Below are 21795 nucleotides of genomic sequence, written 5' to 3'. Positions count from 1 at the left end.
CAAGATAAAAAAAAACGTTTAATTTCCAAATATATCCCTTTGTTTCCCAATGACAAATAGTAGTTAGATAAATTAAAGTGAACACATTAAAACACACACTTATTGAAAATGCTCATTAGTTGCAGAAAAAATGTCCCCACAATAAAATTGAATGGTTGTAAAAGAAGGCTCCGTCACAGAGATGCAATAAATCCACACAGGACCCTTTTTGCTGTTTGCAGAGCAGCTGAACTGATGTGGTGCAATACATGCATAACAGAGGGAGTGAATCCCACCACACACCACTTTAAAAAAGTTGATGGGGCTGCAGAGGCCAACATACTGAATATATATTGGGGAAAAAAAGGGTCATGGAAAAACAATTACCTCAACATGTAAGCTATATTCTCAGATTCTGTAAAGAAGTCCCCGCAGGTTATTTTACCTTTATTCTGCGCCTCCATCCCCTGCTTTGCCCTTCAAGCAGTTTCCACAGGGGACTAACTAGTACAGTATAAACAACAGATGACAGAAAAATTCTGCACCATGCTCATTCCTTCAGTCCCTGCCTCAAAGCGGCAAGCTGATTGCGAGCACAAGGACAAGGTTACAGGCCCCATGAGAGCACGTTGATGGTATTGTGTTACTCTGCCAATGCCTCTGACAATATTGTGCCTTATTAATCATTGATCTGGTCGCTGGTGTTAGTTTCACTTCACTGGGGATTATGTTCACAGTGCTAAAGGTGATGATACATAGAATTTTTTTTAAGGCGATGAATATGTGATATTAAGGTTCCGGGAAAAGAATATGCCTCTGAGAGGGATGAAGATTAATAACAGAGTTATAATGCACTCCTGGACTATAAAGCAAGGACAAAACACATGAAGGAGAATAACCCTTGCATTTAAAGAAGCATGGAACAACCTTCTCTACAGAAAAACAATACAAATCTGGTAGGATGGCACACTTTAGATTTATAGACACATGAAGTACTCTGTCCCTTTGAGAAATAAATTAACAATGAGTCATCATAGTTCCTGTATATTGGCTGTACACTATATTTTGGTTTTGGCTGTTATAAAAGCTACACATCTGAGTGGCCAAGGACAAGAAAAAAGATAACGCTCCAAATTGTATTTCTTTTATTATTATTTAAAATGTTATCTCTGAGGATTTATTTTAGATTCCTCCCCAAATTGTGCTCTAAATTAACCTTGAGGGATAGTCTATTAAAAGTGATGAATCGAGAGCTTGCCAGAACCAGACAGTGTCACAAAGTTATCAGCTCATTATTCACATAATAAAACATTTTGCTGGAGTCCTGAGAAGCCCTTAGAAAAATCATAGGTCAGAGGTGATGCAACAGTATTTCCCGTCTCAGTTTAAAAAGTCTTATAGGAAGGGATGATGTCTCGTTTCTGTGCAGGCTGGGGACCAGTTTCATGTGTCCTCCTGTGCTTGTCCTCTGCTGTATATGGCAGACAGGGAGCCAGAGGAACAGAGAGAGGCGAGGCGAGGAGAGGAGAGAGGAAGACAGACAGAGGGAGAAAATATCCATTCGTCTAGCAGCATCTGTGCCCTTTAGTTTGTCCGGAGCTGGTAATCTGCCAAGAAATGTAACATCGGAGCATTAACAGAGCTCTCATCCCCTCATCACTCCTGCACATGCCATCACTGCCAATATGAGCCCCATTACATCTCTAAACAAGATTTGCAAGAATAGTAACCGTAGTGGCAATAAACTAAATCACATTATCAATATTTACCACATTCCTTTCTAAGATAGATATTTAATTCTATACAGTCTCAGTCTAGGCTTTCTAAAAACATATTTATTATAATGCATGTTCAAGGTTCAAGGTTCAAGGCTTTTATTGGTCATACGAACATAACAGTGTAGTTATGACGATGAAAATCTTAGGTCACATGGTACCTATATTTTAATATTCTGAGTTATTATGTTGCATATAGGTATGCTAACATATAGAGGTATAGGTTGGCTAACGAGTGGACAACCCTGTTACACATATTGTGTACTTTTGGGGGCTGGCAGTTTTTTTTAAAAAAGTGGGCACCTTTGGTTCCAAATAGGGGACATTTTAATGCAGCAAGCAAACTATTGCTAATTTGGTAACACTTTATGGTAAGGGTACATGAATCATCATGAATTCATGCATGAAAAAGCATGAATTCCTTCATGTACTGTAGTACTCATGAACTATCAGTAATGTACAAGGATTAATAGTATCTCATGCATGACTTAATGCAGGAACAATACCTTAATTAATGCATCAACTAAGAGATCTCAATCATCATGACTTCTGAGTTATTAATGATGTTCATGTCTTCTTCATATACACTGAACAAAAACATAAATGCAACACTTTTGTTTTTGCTCCCATTTTTCATGAGATGAACTCAAAGATCTAAAACATTTTCTATATACACAAAATAACCATTTCTCTCAAATATTGTTCACAAATCTGAAAAAATCTGTGATAGTGAGCACTTCTCCTTTGCCGAGATAATCCATCCCACCTCACAGGTGTGGCATATCAAGATGCTGATTAGACAGCATGATTATTGCACAGGTGTGCCTTAGGCTGGCCACAATAAAAGGCCACTCTGAAACGTGCAGTTTTGCTTTATTGTCTGAGTCTGGGGGGGTCCAAAAACCAGTCAGTATCTGGTGTGACCACCATTTGCCTCACGCAGTGCAACACATCTCCTTCGCATAGAGTTGATCAGGTTGTTGATTGTGGCCTGTGGAATGTTGGTCCACTCCTCTTCAATGGCTGTGCGAAGTTGCTGGATATTGGCAGGAACTGGAACACGCTGTCGTATACGCCGATCCAGAGCATCCCAAACATGCTCAATGGGTGACATGTCCGGTGAGTATGCTGGCCATGCAAGAACTGGGATGTTTTCAGCCTCCAGGAATTGTGTACAGATCCTTGCAACATGGGGCCGTGCATTATCTGCTGCAACATGAGGTGATGGTCGTGGATGAATGGCACAACAATGGGCCTCAGGATCTCGTCACGGTATCTCTGTGCATTCACAATGCCATCAATAAAATGCACCTGTGTTCGTCGTCCATAACATACGCCTGCCCATACCATAATAATAATAATAATATATTAATTTATATAGCGCTTTTCTGGACCCAAAGACGCTTAACACCAACCAACACCAACACCATGGGCCACTTCATTCACAACATTGACATCAGAAAACCGCTCACCCACACGACGCCACACACGCTGTCTGCCATCTGCCCTGAACAGTGAAAACCGGGATTCATCCGTGAAGAGAACACCTCTCCAACGTGCCAGTCGCCATCGAATGTGAGCATTTGCCCACTCAAGTCGGTTACGACCACGAACCGGAGTCAGGTCGAGACCCCGATTAGGACGACGAGCATGCAGATGAGCTTCCCTGAGACGGTTTCTGACAGTTTGTGCAGAAATTCTTTGGTTATGCAAACCGATTGTTGCAGCAGCTGTCCGAGTGGCTGGTCTCAGACGATCTTGGAGGTGAACATGCTGGATGTGGAGGTCCTGGGCTGGTGTGGTTACACGTGGTCTGCGGTTGTGAGGCCGGTTGGATGTACTGCCAAATTCTGTGAAACGCCTTTGGAGACGGCTTATGGTAGAGAAATTAACATTCAATTCACGGACAACAGCTCTGGTGGACATTCCTGCTGTCAGCATGCCAATTGCACGCTCCCTCAAAACTTGCGACATTGTGCTGTGTGATAAAACTGAACATTTTAGAGTGGCCTTTTATTGTGGCCAGCCTAAGGCACACCTGTGCAATAATCATGCTGTCTAATCAGCATCTTGATATGCCACACCTGTGAGGTGGGATGGATTATCTCGGCAAAGGAGAAGTGCTCACTATCACAGATTTTTTGATGATTGAGATCCCTTAGTTGATGCATTAATTAAGGTATTGTTCCTGCATTAAGTCATGCATGAGATAATATTAATCCTTATAAGTTACTGATAGTTCATGAAGTACTACATGAATGAATTCATGCTTTTTCATGCATGAATTCACGATGATTCATGTACCCTTATCATAAAATGTTACCGCTAATTATTTGGTATCTGTAGTAATTTTCCCTGCTTTAAGCTGAATGCCGAAATTGATTGAAGGCTTAATCAGATCACTTGTTGCACACTCCAAAAAAACGATTGAGAGCAGCTTGCTGCATTTCCCATCTTTGCCAATCAGGATATGACAACGCTGTGTCTTTAGGGCTTATGAGAGGCGGGGAATTGCAAACCCAGGGCAATCTGATCTGTCCTCGCCTAATATCTTAATGCACATCCTACTTCAGCAGATCAATCAGCCACAAATGCTGGTCTTAAGACTATTTTAAAACTTTCTTTGTTGTCTTAACTTTTCTGATTGATGGTGAAGCCTTCTGAAACTAGCTAGAGTGAATATTAAAGAACACGTATAAAGATAGAATAGATGGGCTGCATCAAGGCAGAATTTGTCTTTGTTTATGATTGACTAATGATAACCAATAGGGCGCGCAGACTTTATTTGTCTATTGTTTTATCTTTATCGAAAACCCCTTCATACACATTCTTTCCTTATTATTAAAGAGCACAACATGTAAAACATCAGCCTACTTGACAGTGTTGTCGCTTTAAATTAATAATCTTATTTATGGGTTTTTTACCGGTTTGAACACACACAAAAATCCCATTAGCCTTATAGCAACTTGATAAAACAGCAAGTCCAGAGACAATGTGCTGCAGTAAGGTCATACATTTGTGTCAGCTTGCACATCTTCCGGCGCAGACTGAAAACTCATCTCTTTCGACTCCATTTTGAGCGATAGAATTATTAACAAAGCACTTATATACTAATAAAGGACTGGCTTATCTAAAGCCAGTTGAGTAGCACTTGAAATGTTTGGCTCTATGAAACCTGATGTACTTATATGATTCTGTTTTCTTCAAGGTTGTGTCTTCCTGGTCGAATGTACTTATTGTAAGTCGCTTTGGATAAAAGCGTCAGCTAAATGCAATGTAATGTGTCAAGCAGCAGAACAGAGGTTTGTCGACATGCAAAAGCTGAAAACAACCTCTAGAGCCAGGCCTCAACATCCAACCTCAGTTTCTATACTCAGCGATGTGTTTTTTGCTTTTTGTTAATAGGATCGAATCAGTCGTTCAGTAAGTTTGTAGAAAGCGTGGAGTCCTCTACAGCTGCATGTTTAAGTCCATTATTTTAAAACAAGATGTTTCACAATTACATGTTTGGGTGTCTACATTCTTTTGTTCAAGTACAGTAATGAAACATTACTGTAAATGAAGAGTAAATCCCCAATCCAATCCAAAAATCATTTCTTAAGTTTATATTAAAATGTCAGGACATACTGTAAGAACCACATCAGCATGAGGGGCCACTGCCAGTATCAAAGATCAGCTGCAGTGAGACGCTGCCTGATCATATTCTGACCACTCACAGTCTGATGTTGGGAATTGTCCCTTACTGCTGTACAGTAGGACCACTAAATGTCTGTTCATCACTCATTAATACTTCAGTACAGTGAGTCTACAGTATCAGGGTTGTTTAATCAGTGTGAGTGTGTCCTCATGTAGTGCTGAGTGAAATGTGAGCAGCACTGTCTCATCCCCCCCTTCCTCCCCATGTTGCTGATGGTAACAATAAGAGAAAGGTGATAGCGTTCTCTCCGACTTCCTCACTCTTCTTTCTCTCGCTTGAACTCATCTCCTGTCCTCCTCCTCCTTCCTTTGTCTCTCTGTCTGTCTCTTCTTTGCTGATGTTACAGCACGGAAATAGTAACCTTGGCATTTCCTGAGCGCCACCCTGGGAGCTTCCTGGCACTTTGTGGCATCATTCAACCTCCGGCAGCCTGCGACTCACACCAGACACATCCAGGTAATGGATATGATGGATGAGGCAGGTTCATTTGACGGCCGTATGGTAGGTATGAAAGGTAAAAGATTTCTGGCAATGCTCCAGTGGAGTTGTTGGGATTATATCTTCATTTCCATTTATCCCTTAATGAAACTAGTTTGATAGTAAGAAGGATGTGCCTGCAGTCCCATCAATAAACTGTATCTTCAATCTTGATCAGTCCTAATATTAATCATGTGTTTAAGAAACAGATGTAGATAAACCCTTTTCCAAGGTAAAATATCAAGTAAGAAGGGTAATACAATCCTTAAAAAGGTCCCCTATTGTTCATCAATATATTATAGGTCTCAGATATATACAAAACATGTCTCTGAAGTGTTTGGCTCAAAAATATCAAACAGATCATGCCTTGTAGCATCCCATAAACCCCTCTGTTTCAGCCCTGTTTCAAAAGTGCTGATTCTGTGTTTCTTTTACTTTAAGTCCCTTACACACCAAGCCGATTTCGGCCGTCGATAGATGTCGGACCGTCGATGAGCGTCGTGTCGCCCTACTCAGATTGGTGTGTCTTGGTGTGTCCTGCCCCGTCGTGTCTTTTCGGCCGTGCCGACACCTTCCGCCGGAGGCTGTCGGTAAAAGGCCGTCGGCCAAAGAAATCACTCTGATTGGCTGTTCAGCTTAGCGAATCAGTGCATGAGAATGGAAACGGAAGTGAGGGACCCAAACAAACTATTAAGAAGGCAAATCTGAGATTTCATTTAACTCCAGCTCTCGACACAGGTTCGGGAAAGCCCCATGAGCTTCTCTCTGTAGAGTGCAAATGTAAAACACACGCTATTTGTTGTTTGTTTATATCACACAGTCTGTTCTTCTTCTCTCGGTTATCACGCAGTCTATCTTCCGGTCGTTGCCTCTCTTGAATGACGAATACACACAACCGCCGCCTGCTGGTAAGGAGAGGTATTGCCACTCAAGCATGCGCAGTTCGTACGTGCAACTTGGCTGAAGTCTTTGCGGTGTGTTCCAGTCCGACACGTGAGACGTGAGGCGACATTCTGTCGGGAGGTGTTCTTTGGTGTTCTTTGGTGTCTGTTTGGTGTGTAAGGACCTTTAGATGAAAATAAGGAGCCACTCCCCACACCCCAGTGGTGTAGTGGGCGTTGGACGCGGGGGTACGCCGTACCCCCACTTATTTGGAGCATGATCTTTTTTTTAAAGTCTAATAAATATAAAATCATTGCCAGTGTTATCAGTTGCAAGTGTGTATTTGTTGTAATAATGACGAAAACATAATGCATTTCACAGTAATTAAAATAAAAAATAAAAACGATTTCCTTAAAAAAGTATGATTCATACTGACCCCGCGGTCACTGACCATAGTCACTGACACACCCACGGTGAGCCAGCTCGCCGCGCCCGCCGATTTTGCGGCAGCTCTTTCCCTCAAGAACGCTAACGAAACAGCTCTATAATGGCAGGCTAACATGTTTTACTTGACTTATTTTCTAAAAGAATATAATTCACAAGAAGAAAGAGGCTAGCAGCACCGAAGCTACAAGTGAAGCTGCTAGTAATACATCATCAGAAGAGCCGCCTAAAGACGTGGATAGCGAGCTAACGTGCACGTAAGCTGCACTAGCAACGTTCCCCTTGACTATCTCAAGCTCACCTTTCCCAGAGGTATGGACGGAGGAGATGTGGCGGAGGAAACAAGAGGCAGAATACCCGTGGATAGACTGCAAAGCTGGGAAAACTGGGCTGCAAAGTGTGTCCCACTCCATTACGGTCTTCAAAACCCAAGGTTGTGTGTGTGTGTGTGTGTGTGTGTGTGTGTGTGAGAAAGCAGCGCTGTCTGCTTATTTGCAATGTAGGCTAGGCCTAATCAGAATAATGTCAAGTCCAGATTCAATGTTGTTTGCATAAGTATGTCTATATTTTTCGTTTTGTTTATTTAATAAGTTAATTTCAGGACAACTTTGGACATTTTGTTTGTTTGTTTGTTATGAGTTTTAAATAGATTTTGAAAGTGAGAGAGAGAGAGAGAGAGAGAGAGAGAGAGAGAGAGAGAGAGAGAGAGAGAGAGAGTAAGAGAGATAGAGAGATCGTACGATATAGAGAGAGATCGAGAGAGAGAGAGAGAGAGAGAAGCACTGTCTGCTTAGTTGCAATACTGTAGCTTATGCAATTTAGGCCTATAAATTGTTTATGTAACTTATGTGCCAGTGTGTCCATGGTTTTGAGTCTGTGTGTGTGTTGAGCGCAGCGCCGTCTGCTTTTTGCAGTACAGTAACTAAAGTAGGACTAAGCATACCGGTAGTTTTCTGTGGACCTGTCTGCCCGTTTTGTGAGTGCACTGCGCGCATGCGCACTTGTGTGGCATTGTTTGGGATGACCTAATTAAAATAGCATCCCCCCAGTAAAAAAATCCCCACTACACCACTGCCACACCCCTCTGAGAGATATTTGGTTAAAAAGAACACAATGGTGCTCTAGGAGGAGATTCAGGTGATAAGGTGGTTATTGGCTAATGGTTACAAAAGCCAAACCATCGGTATGACATCATAAAGTGGCCAACATCTGATCAGCTCATTTTCAGACAGGTTTTTATATAAATGGATCAGGACAAAAAGAGAGGGGGTCTTTGTTCCTGAAACTTTCAGAATCTCTTTACACAGAGGGGACACATGTTTATGTATTAAAGACATGAAAAAGTGGATTTGGCATAATAGGTGACCTTTAAAGCTCACAAACACCGAAACCTCTCTTGGCGCTTGTCTCTCTTGGTATCACACTTGGGTTTGAAAGATGCAGAGGGGTTCATTCCCAGGGCAGCAACTGAATCTGCAGTTCTCATTCATAACACTCCGTTCAATGTCTCACTATGGGATGCGCCTCATCGCGGAGCAAACAGAAGCATCAATCTCATTACGCCAATCCTGATTGGCTGGTGATCTTGACGTCAGCGTCAGGGAATTCACCCCCTATAAGTAGCTTGCACCACGACGCATGCGTCATTCAAACACCTCTTCTCGCTTCAGAGCACATCTCTATAGTAGCCGGACAAGCTTAACGGTCCACAGACTGAACCCAAATATAACCATTTCGGTCGACGGGCGCTCGCCGGCTACTCCTTCTGCTTCGCAAGAAGACGGTAATACTAACGCCAGTTAGTATTAAAATCGACCTCGCCGTTTCTTTCCCCGGAAAGTAAGGTAAGGTTTTGATTTTTCTCAAGCTAGCTACGCACCTGTTGCTAGCTAGATTCCCCTTACTACCGACACCACGGTAGCGAGGACGCTTTTCTTTTTCTCTCTCACGGAGGAGAAAAGGATTAGAAGTATATTGACACACCAGTCAATATTCTTTGAGAACAAAGGACCCACACCGTCCCTTTTTCTCCGGATTAAGGACGGGTTGGTAACACTTTTTCTCTCAACGACGTACCTGTTACGAGCGGGTCCTCTCCACGCCACGAGGCGAACAAGATGGACGCCTCTCCCCCTCACACCAGAGGAGTCAGGGACTCGGAGGCTCGGTCATTCGGCTGCGGGTTGAAGATAGCAGGCACAGACTCACACCAGGTCTGCTCGTCCTGCCTCAGGCTGGAACACGCCCAGGAGGCTATTGACAACCCCGGCTCGTGCGGGCATTGTGCCCGTTTCATCCGAAAGAGCCTCCACCGACGGCTAGCACACCAAGCTAGCTTGTTGGAACAGGACTCCCTCATGTCCACTGATTCACCGTTTGGCAATCAAGACACGGGGGCGTCCGCCGCAGAGACTGAGCCCCTCACTGTGTCGGTCTGGGGCTCACTAACAGCGGCAGCTGCGGAACCGGGATCCCACGCCGTGTCAGGGCCGGGACCCGGTGGCGGCAAGAGACGCGGGAACGGAGCCCCACGCCTCACCAGGCGGGAGCTCCCGGCGAGACCTCACCATGGTCTCGCCCGCGGAGGATGTCCTGGAATTAGACTACATGGAGGACGAAGAGGACACCTCTGAGTTCCTTCTGTCTGATTCGGATGAGCAAGAAGAAGATATCTTCATGTCATCGGCTCAAACGGCATAGCCGGGAGCGATGGCTGCTCTCCCGGGCGATAGCACACCAGCTTCGCCCTGTCTGAGCATGGACCTGCAGGCCGCGTGTCAGCGCCCTGCGTCCAGGCTAGACATCCCGTGGCCCGAAATGGCCAATGAGACCGCCAGGTCCCGTTACGAGGGGAAACATTCTCCCCAAGCAACGAGGACAAGGAGGCAACTCCTCCCGGTCTTCCCAGAGATGTTGGATGAGGTGTCGGTCTCGTGGAGGGACCGACCCTTTAGCAACAAGGCCCCAATCCAGGGTGCCTCCTCCCTAGACTGCGACGGTATGGAGAGGCTCGGCCTGCTCCGCATACCGCCGATGGAACTGCTGGTGGCAGCCCACCTCCTACCGAGGATGGGCCCGTCACCAAGCAGGAACCCCACGCTGCCAGCGAAGATGGACCGTTTCCAGTCGACCATGACTGAACGGTCCTACAGAGCCGCAGCGTTGTCCGCCAGGGCTCTGAACGTTTCCTCACTGCTAACCGCATACCAAGCGGAGCTCTGTGAGGATATGTTGAGTAATCCTGGACCGGCCGTTCTGGACGAGTTGGCCGTTCTGGACGAGCAGTTCCACAGACATTTGTCTCCGTGTCCAACGCTGCGCCATCCAGGCCACGGGCAAAACAATGGGGATCATGGTGGTGCAGGAAAGAGCTAGATGGCTCAACCACACCAACCTCCCAGACCGGGAAAAGGAGGATGTGCTTGACATGCCCATCGTTCCCGAGGGGATTTTCGGCTCCGCTCTTGCCTCCATGCAGAGGAGATGCGAGTCGAAAAAGAAGGAGGACGAGGCCCTCCACCTCTGCCTCCCTCGAAGGGCCCAGCCGCTGCCTTCGCAGCGGCAGCCCTTCGTCCAAGCTGCCCCGAACCCTGCTCGGTTCAAAATACCGAAAACGCAGAGGTCGCAGTCCGCCCCGAGTCCCCAGCCCAGGCAGGGGACGAGGGCGAGCTGGCCTAGAAAATCTCCGGTTCCGGCTGCAGCCCAGGCGCAGCCAACCCAGAATTTCGGCCAGCAGTCGAGGAAGAAGAAGCGAGCGGCGTGACAGCCCCTCCTTCTCCCCTCTGTGACAGAGCTGGAAGTCTACGGTTCCCCAGCTCTAAATGTGTTCCCGCCGCCTCGAGAGATGCCTCAACACCATCCTCAAGTCCGCATAAACACATGTCACACACTTATTGATTTTTCTGTCATAAAACATTTTCCGCTGACGCATCCAGGCTTCGAGCCAAGGGCGCAGCTCGAAAAAATGAAAAGAACAACAATAAAAACAATAAACAGTCCGTCAACTGTTCCCCTTCTGAGAGCAGCTACGGCCTCTCTCAAAGGGCGGACAATTGACGGGTCTGTGAAGGCACCACCATCACGCGCATGCGCAGTGCCGGTTGGGGTCGTGAAGGCACCACCGTCACGCACATGCGCAGTGCCGGCTGGAGCTGTAAAGGCACCACCGTCACGCGCATGCGCAGTGCCGGCTGGGGTTGTGAAGGCACCACCGTCACACGCATGCGCTGTGTCGGTGGAGATTGTCGAAATGAGGCACCACAGTGCTCAGACACTGGAGGGCCCCATAACACAACAAATAGAGACTCAGAGGGGAAGATACGTGAAATCTCAGCTGGCTCTAAGGAGCATACAGCGGGAGATGCGCACGACATCTGCTTGGGTTTCTCAAGACAGTTACACGGAGCTACAGACTCCAAGTCACCGTCACCCCCCCTCGCTTCTCAGGCATTCTGCATTCGCAGGCCCGAGGAGAGTCAGCCCATATTCTGGAGAGAGAGATTCTCTCACTCCTAGAAAAGAGGGCTATATCTATTGTACCCGCCGAGCAGAGTCAGGGCGGCTTCTATTCCAAGTACTTCCTCGTTCCCAAACGGGGAGGGAACGGAATTCGGCCAATACTTGATTTGAGGGCTCTAAACAAATATCTAAAAATATATAAGTTCAGAATGCTCACTCACACATCTCTGCTGCGGCTCGTGCGACAAGACGACTGGTTTACATCAGTCGACCTGAAAGATGCGTATTTTCACATCCCAGTATATTACCCACACAGGAAATATCTGAGATTCGCATTTCAGGGGATCTGTTATGAATACAGAGTACTCCCCTTCGGTCTGTCTCTCAGTCCAAGGGTGTTTGTACGATGTACGGAGGCCACGATAGCCCCGTTAAGACAACAGGGTATTCGCCTGGCGACCTACCTGGACGACTGGCTGCTTCTCGCACAGTCGGAGCAGGAGGCTGTTACGCAGACAAATGTCCTCGTAAAGCACCTGCTCAACCTGGGTTTCATAATAAACACAGAGAAGAGCATGTTGTGCCCCGCGCAGACTATACTCTTCCTGGGTTTACGCCTGAACTCGGTGCCCTTTTCAGCTCGCTTGTCAGCGGAAAGAGTGAAAGCTTTCAGAGCTTGTCTCGCTCTTTTCCAGCTGCGCAAACATGTTCTCTTCAGATCATGCCTGCGATTGCTGGGGCTCATGGCGTCAGCCATCCTGATCGTACGACTGGGACGGTTACACATGAGGAGTTTCAGCGCTGGGTGGCCGCCCTAAAACTAAACCATGGCGCGCGGAGAGTGATGGTTACTGTGAAATGCGTAATGGCACTGCGCCACTGGCTGCACCCGACTTTTCTAGTACGAGGTTTGCCTATAGGTGCTGTCCTTTCACGGAAAGTGGTCACCACGGACGCATGTCTGACAGGTTGGGGTGGTATTTATGAAGGTTGCCCGGTGAGGGGTCTCTGGAACAGAGACCTCCAGCGGGCGCACATAAATTACCTGGAGCCTTTTAGCGGTGTTTCGCACCCTAAAACGCTTTCTGCCTTTCCTCAGGGGACATCACGTCCTCGTGAGGACAGACAATACGACCACAATATCGTATATTAACCGCCAAGGGGTTTTGCGTTCTCTCCAGTTACACACACTGGCGCGCAAACTGATCCTATGGAGCGGTAGACGTCTCCTCTCTCTGAGAGCGACGCACCTACCGGGAGTGATGAACCTCGGGGCAGATCTACTGTCCAGAGGTATACCACTTTATGCAGACTGGACTCTACATCCAAGGATTGTGAGCCAGCTGTGGGTGCGTTACGGCAGAGCCGCGGTGGATCTGATCGCATCGAAAGACAACGCTCAGTGTCAGCTGTTCTTTTCGATGCGCGATCTAAATGCACCGTTAGGCGTGGATGCACTCGTGCACGATTGGCCCCCGGGCCTTCTGTACGCGTTCCCACCCCTGGCTCTGATACCCCCAACTCTGGCCAGAGTGAGAGAGCAACGCCACACACTTATCCTGATAGCTCCGCACTGGCCAGCTGTGTACTGGCTAGCGGAGATATATCAGCTGCTGTGCTGGCAGCCATGGCAGCTCCCACTACGCAGGGACATACTGTCCCAAGCGGGGGGGGCGATCTTTCACCCACACCCAGAGCGCTTGGCTCTATGGGCCTGGCCCGTGAGTGGTACAATCTGAATACAGTGTGACATGAAGCTGACCCTGGCAGCTGCCAAGCGAGCCAGTGGCACTCATGCGCTATCTGTACAGTCTTCATGCACTCAGTTCGCCCCAGGGCAAACAGAGTGTGGTTGAAGCCCAACCCTGCCTTTATCTTAAGGCGGTTGGTTCAGGTACCACATTTGACATTGAGGCATCCTCCCCGCCACTGTATTCCTCCGGGGAACAGCGGCCGGATTTGCCGTGTCCAGCCCGTGCTTTACGCACGTACAGGGACAGATCAAGGGTGCTTCGTCATAATGACCAACCCCTTGTGTCCTGGGCTAACCCTTATAAGGGCAAGCCTGTTACTAAGCAACGGCTCTCCCACTGGTTTGTTTAAGCAATTGCTTTGGGGCTCATACGAGTCAGAGTTCGCAGGCACCCTCGGGTCCGCGAGCTCTTTCGACTCAGGGTCTGGCTGCATCCTGGACTCTGTCCAGGATGTCTCCCATCCAAGACATTGGTGCAGCGGCGAGCTGGTCCTCGCCGCTCACTTTTGTCCGCCTATTAACAGGCTGGACGTTCTGCTCCCAGTGTGACTCAAGCAGTGCTGGGCACCTGGTTGAGTCAGAGCTCTACCTGTTAAGTTCTGGTTGGTTTGGTGATTTTCGAGATAAGCTCGTCTGACAATACGGGAGCTACAATTTCCCATAGTGAGACATCGAACGGAGTGTTATGAATGAGAACTATAGGTTACTTACGTAACCCCAGTTCTCAGAGTAACATGAAATGAGATGTCTCACCAGACGGCCCTCCTTGCTATGGTGAAGCGAGAAGAGGTGCTTATTTTGAATGACGCATGCGTCGTGGCGCAAGCTACTTATAGGGGGTGAATTCCCTGACGCTGACGTCAAGATCACCAGCCAATCAGGATTGGCGTAATGAGATTGATGCTTCTGTTTGCTCTGCGATAAGGCGCATCCCATAGTGAGACATCTCACTTCATGTTACTCTGAGAACTGGGGTTACGTAAGTAACCTATAGTTCTCGAGTGATAACTTTGCTAGAATAACTTTCTCTCTATCTCTGTTCCAATTAAAACGACTGAGAAATAAAGCATTTTACACCAGAAGCTTATGGGCGTGTAACATTTCTCTCCTTAACATCCTGTGTGCTGTCATTCAAAGCCCCCGGGGCCATGGCTCATGGTGATAGAGCCAGGTAATGGATATGATGGATGTTATACAGCTGGGTTCACTTTTAGGCCAAACACTGAATAGTAATGCAGAAAGACTGACACTGCTCTTTCAAGGAAGATGTCTTATTTAACCTCAGGTGACTTCTGATTTGCTAATGTGTTTGAAACTATCGTGCTTTAAAAATGAAAAAAGGCAAAACTACGGTGGCCCTGAAGTGCAAGACACCACAGCATTTCACAAAACACAACAGCATTTCAGAAAACACAACAGCATTTCACAAAACGCCGCAGCATTTCACAAAACGCCACAGCATTTCACAAAACGCCGCAGCATTTCACAAAACGCCGCAGCATTTCACAAAACGCCACAGCATTTCACAAAACGCCACAGCATTTCAGAAAACGCAACAGCGTTTCACAAAACGCCGCAGCGTTTCACAAAACGCCGCAGCGTTTCACAAAACGCCGCAGCGTTTCAGAAAACGCCACAGCATTTCAGAAAACACCACAGCATTTCACATTGGACGGAAAGGGTATTCCTTAGGGAGAACACTTCTTGTTTGTGAATGGACAGAGCCAGCCATAGAAGCACTGCTGTGATTGGTTGTTTTTGCTGCCAGTCAAGAAATGACGCTTCGTGATTGGCCCAACACATCAGTTGTTAGCTGTTAGCACACGCTCACAGCTCCTCATATCTGTTCAGAAACTGGACAAAAGTTAAACATATACAAAACACAGACTGTCTATGTCATGGCGAATACAATCGCTGCTTTATTTATGTCTGTAGGCCTATGTATGACGTTGTTGTGAGTGTGGACGGAGCAGCTTCAGGTTAGTTTAGCCTGATCGATCCGATTCCGATAGGATTTACATGGAGATACGGCCCGCCCCCTCTCCAGCGTCTTGTTTGAACGACCGGAGTAAATACAGAATTAATGCTTTATTAATTCATGGTTTTTAAGGGGCTTATCTCCACGTAAATACTATGGTAGACCACCCAATATTCGCATCGCTCTAATCGCTCGAGTTTCACCGCGGCTGTCAGCTGTGTTTGCTCCTGTCATTCAAACAAGAGGCGCTGAGAGGGGGCGGGGCGTATCTCCATGTAAATCCTATGGGAGATACCAACTACAACAAAATGAACATATTTGACCGTGATTTAATTGTAATACACGTTTCAAAGTGGTGCCGAAGTAACTACACACTGATAACGGTTAGTAAAAACCATGAAATAATGCTTTGACAAGTCTGCAGACAAGACGGCAGGCGAAAAGCTTTTAAAATGCGTGTTTTTTTAATGGAATCGGATCCATCAGGCTAAACTAACCTGTTGCTGCTCCGTCCACACTCACAACAACGTCATACAGACATAAATAATGCAGCGACTGTATTCACCATGACATAGACAGTCTGTGGTTTGTATGTTTAACTTTTGTCGAGTTTCTGAACAGATATGAGGAGCTGTTAGCTCTGAGTGTGTGCTAACGGCTTATGTGTTGGGACATATTTCGCTGTCGGGTGTTGACCAATCACGAAGCGTCATTTCTTGACTGGCAGCAAAAACAACCAATCACAGCAGTGCTTCTCTGGTGGCTCTGTCCAATCACAAACAAGAAGTGTTCTCCCTAAAGGAATACCCTTTCCGTCCAATGTGAAATGCTGTGGTGTTTTCTGAAATGCTGTTGTGTTTTCTGAAATGCTGTGGTGTTTTCTGAAATACTGCGGCGTTTTGTGAAATGCTGTGGTGTTTTGTGAAATGCTGTAGCGTTTTGTGAAATGCTGTAGCGTTTTGTGAAATGCTGTGGTGTCTTGCACTTCAGGGCCACCGTACAAAACAGCTAAACTGGAGAACATGAATAGTACACGGTGTGGCGTAATTCCGTATTAACGTTAGGTGTAATAAATCGTATCTATATTTTTGTGATGGTATTCTTCCCTGTGAAAGTGCTTAGGTCAATATTGGTTGATGTACTCACTCTTATCTGAGGAAAGTTCCCTTGTTAAGGAAATATGATCGAAAAACACTCACACAGTCCAGATTAGGGAGAGTAGTTGTTTTTTAGTGTTAAACTCTTTATACATTTTCTCACAGGATTTAGGCAACGGACTGCCAACTTTTCAGCGTCCCAATCCCAGACTTTGTGTTACCTTAGATATAAAATAACCTCCCCACCGTCAGATATACAAATTCTAAATGTGTGTGGTTATTGAAAGTGTGAGAATATTTCAGTGTGTTTGTTCTCACCTCCACTTTGTGTGATGTAGCGCACCCATGGTAATGCCTGGTAACCGCTCTTCTCTATAATCTTAAGGTAACGCACCTAGGCAACACACACAGGTTAAATATAGTTATTTCAGTTATTCACTCACAAACAACCACCAACATAGTGTTGTATGTTTTAATGAGTCTGTCCTTGCATATAATAATTATTAATGTGCATTAAAAACAGTTTATTTCTGAATATGGTTATTTTATTCTTAGAGACAAACTGAAGGACTAATATTTCTAAAATAGGTTAAGAAACATTGTGAAGTTAAAAACATAATGAAAGAAATAATTGTGTAATGGATGTTAATAAAGGGACCCACCTGAATCCCAGACACCGTGAAATAAGGAATCTCAAAGTTAACTGTGATTGGTATCTTTGCCTCCAGCTCACCACTGTCCACACTGGGCAGCTCAAAGTGCGCACGCATCATATACTCCTTACCACCCTACATGTGCAAATACAGAGAACAAAAACACAAAGCTGTATCTGGTCACAGAGACAACAATTAGAGTGATACTGTTCAATAAGCCTTGCAGATAAAATGGTTTTGTTTGAGGAGCCATTTCCTCTTCTACAACAAAACACACGTTATATTCATTGCAATGTGAGTCAACTTCCATGTCAATAAAAGGTGAATCAGTAGTCCATTTATGGGAATTAAGATAGATGCCAGACTTTTCCAGGATATAAGCACAAGAAACAGGTTAATCATTCCTTATACCAGCCATTGTCAAATATTATTCAAGCCCTGACAATGTTAAGGGTTTGGTTTGTTGCAAATCAGTCACCATACTGACTTTAAGGCATGGCATTTGGTTTCAAATCAAGGATTTATTACTAAATATGCAAGAATAAAAAGTTTTAGTCACAATTAAATCTAAGTTATATTTTTTTATCAGGTAATGTAGTATGGGTGTTGTCTTATTATCAGCTTTATTGAGAGTAACCTGGCAACAATAACAAACAACCCACAAGTTGCCATCACATGATGATAATGTTGATGTTGTTTGGGACATCATCTTTTTATAGCCGAGTCTTGCCACAATAAAAAGCTCAGATGAAAACAAATAAAGAAACTCTTTCTTGAAAATAAACAAAAGTGTTCTGGCAGAGAACTTTTCTTCTACTTGCCGTTATAAGGTTGCTGTGGAAACCTTATCTCTTTCCTACAGCTCATAAAAGAAATATTAATTGTTTGCATAATAATATAAATAATAAAATGACAAATCATGATTATGAAATAGCTGAAGGCAATTGCAGTTATTTCTAAAAGCTCTATGTGCTCTCACAGGAAGTGAATGTGTGTGGCGGAGCTGAAGGCTGTCAGACTGTGGTTACGTGTTTCTTATCACAACAAGCCACTGCGTCACCTTTGTTTTTTAAAACCTCCATCAAACATTAGTTAAGTATGGTTCCCTGAGAGAATATAGAGTTTTATAGTGTCCAAAGGTTGATAGAGACAGAAAAGAATCATACACCGGCTGGAAAACAATACGTCATCAGCTGACAGGATGAAAACATAATGAATTACTGAGGAGATAACAGAACTTTCCAGATAAAAGAAACCTCGACTGAATTAATGCTGTTCCACTTTCTTTCTTTTTTTTTTAAATGTGTGAACTTGTTTTTCTCTATATTTTAACAGCAAACATGTTTTACAGGATTAAATGGAGAGATAAAATATGAGTGTGATTTGTTTTGTGTATGGGGAGGCTGATTGAAAGATTTGAAAGATATCTGATACTTGCCAGATTAAAAATACAATGGGCAATGGGAGTTATGAAGTATTATCAATCATAGAACGAGTAGTGAGATAGATTAGTAGCTATACCACCGTGTAGAAATACCCTGATACATGTATTTTAGTTAAGTGAAATTACAATCATCATTTTACAACCAAACGTAGCAAAAGTAAAAGCACTCATGTCTATGAGAGGTCAATTTAGGGACTATTTAAATAGCCCCTAAATTGACTTTACTTTACCTTATGACTATTTACAAATCAATGTGAATATCACTTAAGTGATTAAGCTATTGGAGATTATGCCAATACCTTTATGCTGTTTGTTAGCTTTAACTAAGTCTTATTTTAACTTAAAATAGAACATACTAATTCATTTTTGATTAAATGATTGTATTATAAATGTTTTTTCTGCAAAGTCTGTTGTAACTACATTTATCAATGAATGTAGGGTGAAAGTAATATTTGCTTCTCAATTGTAGTGGAGTACAAAAATAAAGCAGCAGAAATTGGAAAGTAAAAGTACCTTAAAATTGTACGGTAGATTTACTTAGCTACTTGCCACCCATGTGTATCAAACTGAGGCTCATCAGACTTTAAAATCAGATATTTGTCATAGTTAGTTTTGTTATATTTGTGTAAGTTGTGATATGTTGTTGGCACACTAACAGGGAAGGACTTGATGTTCCACTGCACCGCGTTCTTCTCGGGCACCCACTTGGCGCTGCCTGTGCTGGTCTTGAACTTGGGTGAGTCAGCATCACTGGGCACTGGCACCATAATGGACACATTGTTGGCAGTGGAGCGGCTCTTGAACTGACTTCGAGCCTGTGGAAGGACACAGAGGACAGAGTTCAAATGTCATCCGAGATCTTTACAATAAAGAAAGGGCGTCCAAATTCAGATCAATACCTAAATGATTATGCAAACTTGTTTTTTGAGTCTGTATTGCCGTCACTGCCTCAAACATGGTCAGAGGTAATCCACTTGAGAAGGGTGTGTCATAAATACTAAACAAGTTGCAGTGAAGTGGATAAGCTTTCGCCACTGTGTGTGTGTTTATGTGACACTCATCCTTACCTTCACCTTGATTTCCACACGGCTGTGAGAGAACTTCTCAATCACACTCTCAATCCATATGAGAGGCTTCACCTGTCAGAGGGAGAGAGTGGACAAGGTCAGAAGGGGAGAGTGCAGAGCTGAAGTGCATCACTACAACACACATCACCAGTGACACAGTGGACAGCAGAGAGAGAGAGATTGTGTTTTTACAAGGGAGACAAGAACTGCTGGCAGCGCCCCCTTAACATCCTCTGTTCATTAAACACCATGTCAGGAGGAGTGGAAACTGTCATTGTTACTAGGCATTGAAATGTGTTGCAGCCACAAAGATTATTTCTTAGATATTACTTTATTAGAGTAAAAGTTTGGATGTCCACTGTAAATGTCCCCTCTGTGGGACTAATAAAGGTATTCTGATTCTCTTTAGAAACTAATTACAGTATATCTGATGTTGTATTGACACCCTGTGGACATAATCTTTAAGATATATGCATTTATCTGGTTAGCTTCATTTCATTTTGTTGACACAGCTTCTCATGCTTCCCTGAGGTTTTATTTTCTATCATGAAGCTCTGACTCACCACAGTAATATGATCCAGGGTAGGCTTTGTTTTTGATAAAACGTTATATACTGTATAAGGAAATGTATTAAATTATAACAACAAACTATATCAGCAGTGACAGTAACATATAGACTATTTCAAATGTTTTACAGCTTACATCACTGAAAGTTAAATCAAAACAAAAAATACAACAACTATATTTGTAACATTCAATAAGATAATGATTTCAATTCAAGAAAATGACAATTATTGAGATATATTTATATATTTGTTTACTTCAATATCTGTGATAAATATTATGATGGAAATATGACAAAAAAAGTCTACAAAAGAATGAACTTACTAGCTTGTGTCTGTACATTTCTGTACATACATATTCTTACTGTGAGACAAATTAGACGTGTGCTCTTACTGTGGCGTGTGTGTGTGTGTCCTACTCACCGTCGTGTTAAGGCGGTAGGACATGAGCTCGCTCTCGCCGTCGGGGGGGATGAAAGAGATGGTGCGGTCGTTCTCGAAGCGTGACAGACGGACACACTGATGAAACTTCACATCCTCCAGCTCCACTGTCTTACTCTTCTCTCCTGACACACACACACACACACACACACACACACACACACACACACACACACACACACACACACACACACACACACACACACACACACACACACACACACACACACACACACACACACACACACACAACAGATTGAGAGCCTTCCACGCAGTCTTAGGGGAAATCAAGGTCAGGGAAATGATGACAGACAAACATTCACACTGTCTTTCTCTCTCTCACAGGGTGTTCACAAAGTGTATACACACACACACACACACACACACACACACACACACACACACACACACACACACACACACAGAGACACACACACACAGTATGCTACCAAGTATGCCCTCTTCTTGTCCCCCACGTCAGCTGCTACACACAAACAACCTCCAACCTGCCATGCCATCATCTTCTTCCCCACCGAACACTATTCTGCCTCACAAACACACCCACACAAACACAACAAAGTAAATAAACATTGTACTATCGGCGAGAAAATGACACTTCTGACAGCAACACACATCTCCCTAAGAGGCGTTTCTTCATTACCCTGCCAAGGAAAAACAACATTTGCTTTGTTGTCAAAAGCTTGTGATATACTGTTTGTGAAATAATTCCGCCTACTAAACTAATGCAGGGTTTATATGTTGGTCTCTTTCAGGAAACACGCCTACAGGGAAGTCTTTATGCCAATGTGACTGTTTTTCCCCACTACATCATTAGTAATCGGACTTTTTAAGTACAAAACCATTTGTCAATTGCAGCGACGTGCAGTCAGGGGAGGCAGAGCCTCACTTGTCATACTCATAGACTGGCCATACTACAATGTAACGGAAAAACAACTAAAGAAAAACTAAATAGTAATAATAATAAAATGTCTCCACTGATCTGTGTTGTAAATGTGATTTATGTATGATTCCAATCGCTTTTTATAGTCAAAATCAGCAAATTTGCCGAGCTCCGCTACAACTACAT

At 44.5% G+C, this 21795-nt stretch overlaps 1 protein-coding gene across 1 annotated transcript in view; it reads right to left on the bottom strand.

Annotated features, from left to right (window-relative positions):
• ap1m3 (adaptor related protein complex 1 subunit mu 3) overlaps positions 1 to 21795 on the bottom strand; it is a 50681-nt gene continuing 28886 nt past the window's right edge. Inside the window, exons 7-12 of the mRNA XM_034210153.1 lie at positions 20691 to 20833; positions 19705 to 19776; positions 19294 to 19452; positions 17203 to 17328; positions 16859 to 16934; positions 1 to 1586 (exon numbers count right to left, since the gene is read on the bottom strand). Of these exons, the coding sequence (XP_034066044.1) occupies positions 1564 to 1586; positions 16859 to 16934; positions 17203 to 17328; positions 19294 to 19452; positions 19705 to 19776; positions 20691 to 20833 (599 nt within the window). The 3' untranslated portion in view covers positions 1 to 1563. The remainder of the gene's footprint in view (positions 1587 to 16858; positions 16935 to 17202; positions 17329 to 19293; positions 19453 to 19704; positions 19777 to 20690; positions 20834 to 21795) is intronic.

Source organism: Gymnodraco acuticeps, unplaced genomic scaffold (genome assembly GCF_902827175.1).
Source record: "Gymnodraco acuticeps unplaced genomic scaffold, fGymAcu1.1, whole genome shotgun sequence".
In the NCBI taxonomy this organism is placed as follows: domain Eukaryota; kingdom Metazoa; phylum Chordata; class Actinopteri; order Perciformes; family Bathydraconidae; genus Gymnodraco; species Gymnodraco acuticeps.
This window is presented reverse-complemented; position numbering and strand designations above follow the sequence as displayed.